This window comes from Apus apus, chromosome Z (genome assembly GCF_020740795.1).
Source record: "Apus apus isolate bApuApu2 chromosome Z, bApuApu2.pri.cur, whole genome shotgun sequence".
NCBI classification, from domain to species: Eukaryota; Metazoa; Chordata; class Aves; order Apodiformes; family Apodidae; genus Apus; species Apus apus.
The window spans coordinates 59,511,071-59,521,776 of record NC_067312.1 but is presented as its reverse complement, the minus strand read 5'-3'; the positions used below and the strand labels follow the sequence as shown (position 1 = coordinate 59,521,776).

Here is a 10,706-nt window from a genome sequence, read left to right as displayed (position 1 = left end):
TTTCACATTAAAAATCTGGCTGGACTCTCGAAACACCACTTGGGAGCCCAAAGATGTGCATTTGGAAACTGAAAATAGGGCTTTGGACACTAAATCGAGGACGCAGCCAAAGAAGCAGAGCATTGGGACGCTAAAAATGAGGCTCTGGAGCCTGAAAAGAGAGTTTAGACACTGAAATGAGGAGATGATGCCTGAAAAGGAGGCTTTGGCCCTCCGAGTGAGGCTTTGGGCTCTAACTAGGATGCTGGGTTGATTCTCTCCCTGAGGCTTTGGGCAGAGCCTGCAGCAGAGGGGCACCGAGTGGTTCCTCCGTGGCCCTCTGAAATGAAGCTTTGCTGCTGGATCCAGGGCTGTGGGCTCTGCAAGGGAGGCTTGGAGCTTTAGAAGAGTGTTTGTGACAGAGGTAGATCACAATCTGTCCTGGCATGTCTTTCCTGCTGTACCTGCAGACCATGGCCACCCAGCCTCTGAGCCAGAGGAAGCTGAGCTAGAGGAACCTGTGCCAGAGGAGCCTGTATCAGAGGAAGCTGTGCCAGAGGAGCCTGTGCCAGAGGAAGCTGAGCCACAGGAGCCTGTGTCAGTGGAAGCTGTGCCAGAGGAGCCTCATGGAAGTCCCACCGGTATGTCACTGGAGGGAAGGGGCTTTTCCTCTTCAGTTGCTGGGAAAAGGACATTTGTGTTTGCTGGGTGGGTGCTCAGAGCAGCAGAAGAGCAGAGGGGCACTGGGTGGGGCTCAGTGCTGTGGCCTGGGCTGCTCTGCCTTGCCCAGCTGCCTTTGCCAGCCTCTCCCACCCTGCGCTGCTTCCAGGGCCTGCCGCAAAGCCAGCGGGCTGGTTGGGCTGGAGCCTGGAGCCGGGCTGAGCTCCATGGAGTCCTTTCTCCCGGCAGCTCCAGGCAGGCTTTGTTTTGGGCCAGTGTGGTCCAGGCACCCAGGAGGTGTCTGCCCGATGCTGTGGAGCGGAGGGGAGAGACAAGTGCCCTGGCGCAATCCTGCCTTTGAGCTGCATTCTTGCCCTTCAGATCTGAACAGTGGCCAGGAAGATTTCATGGGATCTGCTCTGCTCTGCTCCTTTTTTACAGGCATGGCTTCTGATCAAGGGCACCCAGATTCTCAGGTGGCTTCAGGACATGGGCACAAAGATGCCAAGCTGGGAGACACAGGTGAGGTGCTTGGACACCTGCAGGCTAAGTCCTGGCTTTCTGCTTCCTTTGGGAGCTGCCAGCTCCAAGCCCAAATGTGGGCAAGGAGCCTCTTGTGGGTGAGAGAACACAGACCTGCCTTGGCTGTGCCAGGTGGTGGCGTGATTGCCTCCTGTGTTCTGCTGTTCAGTTACCACAGTGTGTATCACAGTGTATGATGAACACTTCTTATGGGTATTTTGGTGCAGATGGGGCTTGGTAGGCTCCATGAGGAGTCTGGAGCCTAAAATGAGGCTTTGAGCCCTTGACGTGAGTGTTTGGGCCCTTAGAATGAAGCTTTGAGCCCTCCCAGTTGCAGACTAACTTCTAAAAATTGGGTTTTGGAAACTCAACAAGAGTATTTGGTCCTGAAAATGAGCCTGTGGACCCTAGAAAAGCCTAGAAAGGAGACATTCAACCCTAGAATCCAAGCTTTGGACACTCTGAAAGGGACTTGCAGCCCTAACATAGGCATTTTTTGCATCAGAAGGAGGGTTTCTAATCTGCAGAGGTGGCTTTCACATTAAAAGTCTGGCTGGACTCTCAAAACACCACTTGGGAGCCCAAAGATGTGCATTTGGAAACTGAAAATAGGGCTTTGGACACTAAATCGAGGACGCAGCCAAAGTAGCAGAGCATTGGGACGCTAAATTGAGGCTCTGGAGCCTGAAAAGAGAGTTTAGACACTGAAATGAGGAGATGATGCCTGAAAAGGAGGCTTTGGCCCTCCAAGTGATGCTTTGGGCACTAACTAGGATGCTGGGCAAGATGCTCTCCCTGAGGCTTTGGACAGAGCCTGCAGCAGAGGGGCACCGAGTGGTTCCTCTGTGGCCCCCTGAAACGAAGCTTTGCTGCTGGATCCAGGGCTGTGGGCTCTGCAAGGGAGGCTTGGAGCTTTAGAAGAGTGTTTGTGACAGAGGTAGATCACAATCTGTCCTGGCATGTCTTTCCTGCTGTACCTGCAGACCATGGCCACCCAGCCTCTGAGCCAGAGGAAGCTGAGCTAGAGGAACCTGTGCCAGAGGAGCCTGTATCAGAGGAAGCTGTGCCAGAGGAACCTCATGGCAGTCCCACAGGTATGTCTCTAGAGGGAAGGGGCTTTTCCTCTTCAGTTGCTGGGAAAAGGAACTTATTGTTTGCTGGGTGTGTGCTCAGAGCAGCAGAAGAGCAGAGGGGCACTGTGTGGGGTTCAGTGCTGTGGCCTGGGCTGCTCTGCCTTGCCCAGCTCTCTTTGTCCTGGCATGTCTTTCCAGCTGTGACTGGCGGCTGTGGGCACCCGACCTCTACACCAGAGGAGCCTCAGCACCAAGGAGACACAGGTGAGGTTCTTGGACACCTGCAGGCTAAGTCCTGGCTTTCTGCTTCCTTCGGGAGTTGCCAGCTCCAAGCCCTGCCCTCCGGAGGTGGTGGCAAGTGGGGGAAGTGCTTGGGGGGCTTTGGAAATCTCCCCCTACAGCTAAGGGCCATGGCATTACCTGCTCCCCTCTAGTCCCTGCAGAGGGCTGAGCAAGACAGAAGTAGGTCACAATCTGTCCTGGCATGTCTTTCCAGCTGTGACTGCAGGCTGTGGCCACCCGACCTCTGTGCCAGAGAAGCCTCAGCACCAAGGAGACACAGGTGAGGTGCTTGGACACCTGCAGGCTAAGTCCTGGCTTTCTGCTTCCTTCGGGAGCTGCCAGCTCCAAGCCCAAATGCGGGCAAGGAGCCTCTTGCGGGTGAGAGGACCACACAACTGCTGCTGCCCTCTGAGTGACTGGCTGGATTCTATCTCTGTGTCTAGCACAATATATGATGAAACTTCATGTCAGTATTTGGTTGCAGATGGGGCTCCCACTCCATCTCCTCAGCTGGATCCTGCACTGGTGGTCACCTCACATCCTGGGGGTCAGCAAGCAGTCTTGGCTGACTTCACAGCCCATGCTCTCGTTTCCAAGATTTTTGTTAGTGAGAAGTTTAACTTAATACTTTCTTTTAAGGTCCTCAAGAAGCTAGTCACAGTTCCCCTGAGGGGAAACACTCTGGGCATCCACCAGGAGGACTGAAGGACGTCCTGGAAATATTGGAGAAGGCAGCATATGGTGGGCATCTCTCTCTCTTAAGCAGGAGACTTGGGAAGCTGATTTGCATGTGTGCAGATCCATGTGTGCAGAAGCCATAGCCTGCCTGAGCAGAAAGGGGTTGGTCAGAGCCTGGCTGCCCTGACACTCAGTGTCATTCATGCCTTGCTGGTGAGCTGCAGACTCTGCTGCCAGTTGTGGCTGGAGCTGAGTCGAGGGACAGCTGCTGCCCCAGTGACACCATCATTGGCCAGATCTGTTTGTGGCAGGCAGTGGTGTCCAGCTGGCAGAGCCGGCGGTGCTCACGCTGTGCTGCCAGTTGACAGAGGGGAGAGTGCCCTGGGGGGGGAGAGGTTGTGTAGGCAGCTTGGGAGCCCACCAGCAGCAGCATGCTATGTGGGGCTGCAGGAGGCCCTGGCCAGGATGGGAACAGCCCCAGCTTCATCACCAGCTCCTGCCCTGTGTTTCTGCATGATGTTTGAGGACTCTGGGTGACTCCTTGGAGTCAAGGACAGAGGACAGCTGGACATGCAGCTTGAGGCCAGACACCCAGCTTGAAGGCAGCTGAAATGAAGAGCTGTGAATTCAGCCTAGGATGGTTTAGCTGCAGAGTGTCCAGCTCTTCAGTGTTTTCCATGAATGACACATTGTTTGGACTGGTGACAAGCTGCACCCCCAAATGCCCTGGCTATGTTCCTAAGCATTATCCAGCATGTGTGTTGGCTCCTGAAGATGGTGTGCTGCTGCTGAGGAGCGGTTACTAATAATTAAAATGTCTTTCTCACTGTCTTCCTCAAGAGACCAAACGTGAGGGTGTGGAGGAGGAAGATCAGTCAGGTTCAGTCTCTGCTGAAGGAAGAGGAGCAGATGAGTCAGGCTTGTCAGCAGACAAGCCAGGTAACTACTGCCCTGGGTCACCCAGTATCATCAGTCACAGGCACTGCATGTCTGCAGGCTCTTCCCTGGGTGCCCTCCCCTGCCCAGCATGTCAGCAGCCCAACCACGAGCACACAGACAGTGCTCTCAAAGCAGCCAGGAAGGGCTCTCCGAGGGTGGCTGTCAGCTCTTGCTGTGGAGGTTCTTGCTGTTCATGTGCCAGAGAGAGGCTGGGGACCCTCTGGGGATGCAGTGCGATGCCCACCACCCCCTGTTCCTCAGAATTTCAGAACTTGGCAGTTTTGGGAAGCAGGCCATCTGCACCAGGTTCAGCAGATGATGGGAAACGGGGCTCTTCATGGCATGTAACTCCCTCAGCACCTGCATCCCAGCGCTTGCCATGAATCCCTCTGCCCAGGCACAACAGAGGTGGATCCCTCCTAGGAACCCATCTCCAAAGGGATTCCCTGATGGATCAGGCACGGGCTTGGAGGGAACCTGCACTGTCCTCCTGCATCCTCTGTGCCTGAGCCATGCTGAGGCTTTACCTCTCTTTGATGTTGGCAGTGCTGTCCAGCCTCAAGGAATCCCGCCAGGCCAGGAGATACGAATTTTCGGGAAAGAATCCAGGTACTGAGCAGTCTTTCAGGGGGCCTCAAGTGGGAGAGAAGCCCTGCAAACTAGGGGCAAGCAAGCGGTGTCCTTGCTGGAGAAGAGAGAGCAAGGTTCAGGTGTCTCCTGAGAGGGCCTGACTGCGTCCCCCCAGGGTGTGGGTGTGGGGCTGGGGAGGGAGAGCTGGAGCTGGCCCTGCCTGCCACAGGGAGAGTTTTGGTCCCTGTTGCTCAAAGGAGCAAGTGGTCACATTGCTGTGCTCCCCATGTGTCTCCCTCTGGCCTCATGAGGTCTGTTCAGTGGGACAACCTGTCCCAAAGGCTCAGGGAGCCTCTGGGCAGCAGCGCTGGGAGGTGGCACAGAGTGAAGGGGGTGAGCACAGAAGAAACCGTGCGCACATGGGAGGGAGGGCCAAGAAAGGGGGGCAAACCTGTGACGCCGGGACCACTGGGTTACAGCCATCCCAGAGTGTCAACAAAGCTGAGAGGAGAAAGAGAGGCTGCAGAGTGCCTTGATTTTCAAGGGCTTGGGGCATTTCCTTTGTTGCTGCTGAAGGCGCGGAAATGTTACAGCCCCAGGACGTTCACTGGGTCAGAGATGCCAACCAAGTGGGAGAACATGTCCTGGCAACGTCAGAGCTCCTGTGAGATTACTCATAGTGTTCACACTAACGTGCAGAATTCTTCTTCCTCCAGGCATGGATGGGAAGAAAAAGTCAAATGCAGGAAAGTCTACTTCGGTCTGGACCTACTTCATCATCGGTGCTGTGGGATTCTTGGTCTTCCTGGTGCTGTGGTGGTTGTTGTGCATAACCTGTCTGTGCAAGCACCGAAAAGAGTGAGTTGTTGGGAGGGTTTTTTTCCAAACCTCTGCATTAGGTGGCTGCAATGAGCCAGGAAGCATGTAGAGGCTGGATATTCTGGAATGCCTAGTTAGTCCCTGGTTAGACTCCCGCAGGGTTTCTGCTGTAAGAGGCTTTAACTTGCCCTTCCGCTCATGGGCACTCTTCTGAAACCCCTTCTGACTTGGCAAGTGTTAGAGAAAAGTGACCCAGCCCTGACAAGAACAGACCCAGCAACAGAGGCAGAGCAAAGTCAGAAACTAAGAACAGCAAGGGGTGGCATTGCCTTAGGCAATGAGAACTGCAAGGGGAAGCTGCCAGCAGAAATCACCCTGTTAGCTGGTGCCATAAATGCCAGATGTTCACCTCAGCCAAGGTGTCCTAGCAACTGAGGCTGTGGTGAGAGACCTCCCCAGCTCTCTGCCTTGCTTTGGAGAAGAGAGAGGCTGTTCCATCTGCCCCTCAGCACCACCAGCACACCTCTCCTCAGCACGTGAATGGTCTTTCTCTCCACAGGGTTAGGCAGCTGGCTATGCTCTTGTAAGAGGACAGACTGAGAGGACTGGGAGTTGCCATTGTCACCAGGGCTGCCAACTGCTGGTCTCTGCCAGGCACATGTGGACACCTGCTTATAGTTATTGTTATTGTTATTGTTGTTGTTACTGCTATTGTTACTGTTGTTGTTATTGCTATTGTTGTTATTATTATTAGAATAATAGAATCATAGAATGGTTAGGTGTGGAGAATAGCCATGGGAAATGAAAAGGGGCCTCCTCTATCTGTAAAGAAGTAGATAAAACAATATGAGACCAGCTAAGAGCCAGGGCTTGTTATGAACAACACTGTGAATGTTGACAAAAATCAGAACACTGTTTATCGTGCGTCTGGTGCGTGACTGGCTACATCCTGGAAACCCAAGGACTGTGTATGTGCCAAGGAGCAGTTGTGAATGCTGCTTACATTCTTTGTACCCAGGCTTATTTCTCAGTTCCCACTGTAAATGTACATAGGGGAGCATTTTTTCTCATAATAAATGATTTGATTGCTTCTCGCACTGGAGTCTGTGTCACAGCTACCACACTTAGGATTGGAAGGGATCTTGAAGATCATCAGGTTCCAACCTCCCTGCCATAGCAGAGACACCTCCCTTGTCCTGTCACTACCCTCTCTGGTGAGAAGCCCCTCCCCAGCTTTCCTTAGCCCCTTCAGGCACTGGAAGTTGCTGTAAATTTCCCCCAGAACCTCCTCTTCTCCAGGCTGAACAGCCTCAAGTCTCTCAGCCTGTCTTCATAGCAGAGGTGCTCCAGCCCTCGGACCACCTCCATGGTCCTTCTCTGGACCCTCTCCAACAACTCCATGCCTTTCCTGTGCTGAGGGCACCAGAACTGTACACAGTATTCCAGGTGGGGTATGACCAGAGCAGAGCAGAGGGGCAGAATCACCTCCCTGGCCCTGCTGGCCACACTTCTTTTGGTGCAGCCCAGGATGCAGTTGCTCTGGGCTGCAAGCTATTATTGCTATTGTTATTATTGTTACTGTTACAGTTATTATTTGGTTTTAATTATTAAGCTATTATTATCCTAACCCACAAGTTTCTTGTTCTCTGTTCCTATTCCTCTCCTATCCCACCACGGGAAAAGGGGGAGTGGTTGAGCAGCTGGGTGGTGTTTAGTTTCTGCCGCAATCAAACCACAACAACAGCTTTTAGGACAAGTTGATGTATTGCTACCTCCCAGCCTGGAAGTTTGGTCTGTACCATTTCCAGAAGTTAGAGGGTATTGAAGGAAATGGCAGGCACCTAAAGAAGAGGTGAGATAACAACTCTTAACACCTAACAAAGAGGTAACAAAACTTAATAATCAATAAGTTGTAACAGAATAAATTAGCTCTTGACGAGGCAGTGGAGATGGAATGAGTTCTTTCCCTCCCCCACAAAGACAGCCCAGGTTTGGGCTTGGGCTCAGCAAACGCTCAGTGTCCAAAAAGAGCTTTCCTGGGAGAGAGGGGCGAGCCAGGGGCAGTTCTGAGGGCAGGGGGTGGTTCAGGCCCATCCATGTGGGTGGCAGCTCTGGCGCTGTTGGAAGCCAGGAGGTTCAAGAGGTGAGGATGTGAAACAGAGCATTAACCAAACTCACAGGGGCCTTCTCTGCCCAGAGCATGGAGTGCTCACCTGGGAAGGCCCGGTGCCCCCCAAAGAGAGGAGCCCCCAGCCTCCCAGACTGTCCCGTGCCCTGCAAGAGGCTGCGCCACGAAACCGCCCCAGCAGCTGCCTGGCGGTAGCTCCCGCAGCTCTGCAGGCTCCCGGGGGGCAGCGGCCACAGGTGCCCCCTCTGCCCGGGGCAGGGAGTGCTCGCCTGGGCGGCTCCAGCGCCCCCAGGACAGGAAGAGGGGCCCCAGCTGACCTCACTCTTCCCCACCCTAGAAGGGCCCGTGCCGCCGTTAGCACTGGCAGGGCTGCAGCAACACCTGCTTCAAGGCAAGGGAAATAAATTTGTCTTCCCCTGACACAGTCTCTGGATGCTGCTTTCTGCCCCTTCCCCTGGTGCCTTTGCTTGTTCTCTGCCCCACACTGTGGCAGCCACGCGCCTGCTGGGGCCCTGCCATGGGCTCCCAGAGCCTCAGGGCCGTGGCAACGGCAACTCGTCCCGCGGGAAATCCTGCGGCAGCCGCACACCCTCCGAGCAGGAGACGCGGAGGACAGAGCGGGCAGGAGGGGAAGCTGGTTTTGCCGCAGCTCTGACGGGGACACAGCTGGGCCCAGTGCCCCAGGCGGAGCAGGGTGCTCTGAGGAGCCGTTAGCCAGCCAGCACCATGGGCCAGAGCGCTGGGATTGGCCCAGTGGGGTCACCTCACCCACCCTCGCCTCCCCTGCCTGTTGCTCAGGCCGAGTTCAGAACTTGCCGCCCGTGGCAGGGAGGGAAGAGGTGGTGGCCACATTCCTGCCTGGCTCCCCAAAACGCAACTCGGGGTATGTTTTCACAACAAGCTCCTGCCCTTTCCTCACTTCGTGCCACACACAGGGATGCCGCTGGCACCAACAGGCTGGGAAGGACTGCCTCCTGGCCCTGCCATCTGCCTACTGGGTGTCTCCTGGCAGCAGGCACCGGCCACCACCACCATCTTGCACACGTGCAGCTGAACTTTACTTGGCTGGACGCCGACTCCTAGGACAGGGCTTTGTCCTGGCCGTGCTGAGTGCAAACAGCGGCCTTGGGCTCTGGGAACGAGCGCTAATTGTCCTCTGACTCTTGCTGAGTCAGAGGCCGTCCTTCCCTGCAGGTGGGACACACGGGTAGGTAGGTTGCACTCGAGCAGCCCGGAAAGGTCATCTGCAGAGATCAAAGAGCCCCTCCCCAGCAGAGGCACGGAGCAGCAGCAGGGAGCGGTAGGGCTCCCTGCTCTGGCAAGGCAGAAGGCAGGTATTTAGCAGGAGATCAGCCGTTAAGCAGTTAACGGCAGATCTAGGAGGCTGGAGAAGTCACCCAAAACTGAAACCTCTTCATGATGCTGGCATTAAAGAGACTACAATTCCAACTACGATGAGACACGCCTGTTGCTCTGTAGCCACAGGGTGCCTTGACACATTCTTTAGACACTGGCGAGATTGGCCGCTGGATTGTGGGGTTTAACGTGTCGTTCAAGAGGGGTCGCTTGGGCTGGATCATACCTTCCCTGGTTGAACGCAGGAATGGTTTGGTGCGCACACACACTCCCCCCTGTGCAGCCCACGCTGCCCAAGCCACCGGCTCCCATCCAGTCCTGACATCAGTCTTCTTCTGAAGGTTAGGCAGGACACCCTCACCTGATGGGGCGCTGCAGGAGACCCTCATGGACTTGACACGCATGCAATAATGGGCAGACCCTTATGTAAATGATTTCTCGGGAGACTAATGAATATGTAAACCGTTTCTTAGAAATATTACACACAGAATTGAGTTTCAGCTGTATATCTATCTCTCACCTTACCCTGTAAGGTGCGCGCACTTTGGAGGAGCTATCCCCTGTGTGTGCGGCGCCGTGAATAAAGAATACCGACTGAACAGTACTTGGACTGTTGGGTGGACTTTCTTTGTTTCACTCGTTCAGCATCCTTAGGGCCGAGATGAGGATCATGCCTCTATCTCTGGGACCCGTAGTGCAGCAGGATATTTAACTCCTCTCGGGCTCCTTCAGGGAAGGGGATTCCTGACAATCAGCTTCAGCCCAGGAGGGCTAGTCTCTGCTGACTCCTGCAGTAGTTAACAGAGCGAAATCAGGGCCTCCTGAGGGCAACTCAGAGCAAGAGAACGATGCTCCGAATTACCCGTTGGAGGGCTGTGACTCTCTGCTGCCTAGAGAGGAAGCCTTGGGAGACCTACTCTAGTGTGCACAAGTTGGCCTCTGTGAGTCTGCAGCCGTGTGCCCGCAGAATTCAAATCGTTTGATAGCTTGAGCCAGCAGGAAGGGGCTTTCATTCTGCCCCTTTTTGCACAGGTACAAAGGTCTAGATGGCTGAAGCTTGCTAGCACAGCATCCTTGAAGTTCTTTAGTCTTTGTAGGGGTAGGACAGCTTCTCAACAAAACAATGTCAGACGCAAGGAGAAGACAAGTACAGCTTGCCCCCCCGGCACCATGGCGACCGTTTGTCAATTTGCCCTTTTACTTTACTCAGAGGCCTAGACGCTGTTCTTTTCAGTATGTCCCTGTTAGGGACAGGGATGCTCTCCGGTTGGAGGCCTGTCCCTGCCAACGGGCAGATGAAACAACTGTTGCAAAAACGCTTTTCAGACAGAACTCATCCCTAGGTTTAGTATCCCCTACAGGTCGACAGCAACAAAGTAATGCAGAGATCGTGTGCAGCCCCGCAACTGGAAGCCAAGCGTCCTTGTGCCTGCCCCCCACAAGTCCAGGGGCACTGCAGAGAGGAAAACCTCCCATTTGAAAACAAAACTGTGCAAGGACTGGCCTGAAACTTGGTAGGCACAGGGGGATGTGGCACTGTGGGCAAGTGGCAGCGGGAGCGGGTGGGGCTGCAGCAAAATGTCCCATTCGGCTTCGCCCTGCCGGCGGGGCTGTCCTGGTTTGGGCCTGGCACGACAAGAAAGAACTCGCCCCGTGGCCGCTCACTGAGCTCCCCCCATCACACACACACACTCTGGCAT

At 54.7% G+C, this 10,706-nt stretch overlaps 1 protein-coding gene across 1 annotated transcript; it reads left to right on the top strand.

Moving 5' to 3' along the window:
- Positions 1–345: 345 nt before the first annotated feature.
- LOC127395845 (uncharacterized) lies at positions 346–6,224 on the top strand. The gene is made up of 10 exons (XM_051643288.1): positions 346–620; positions 1,081–1,161; positions 2,145–2,255; positions 2,433–2,498; positions 2,731–2,796; positions 3,156–3,257; positions 4,035–4,133; positions 4,680–4,742; positions 5,420–5,561; positions 6,082–6,224. The coding sequence occupies exons 2-10, from the start codon at positions 1,083–1,085 to the stop codon at positions 6,107–6,109; spliced, it is 756 nt and encodes a 251-aa protein (XP_051499248.1). The 5' UTR covers positions 346–620; positions 1,081–1,082; the 3' UTR covers positions 6,110–6,224.
- Positions 6,225–10,706: the final 4,482 nt, after the last annotated feature.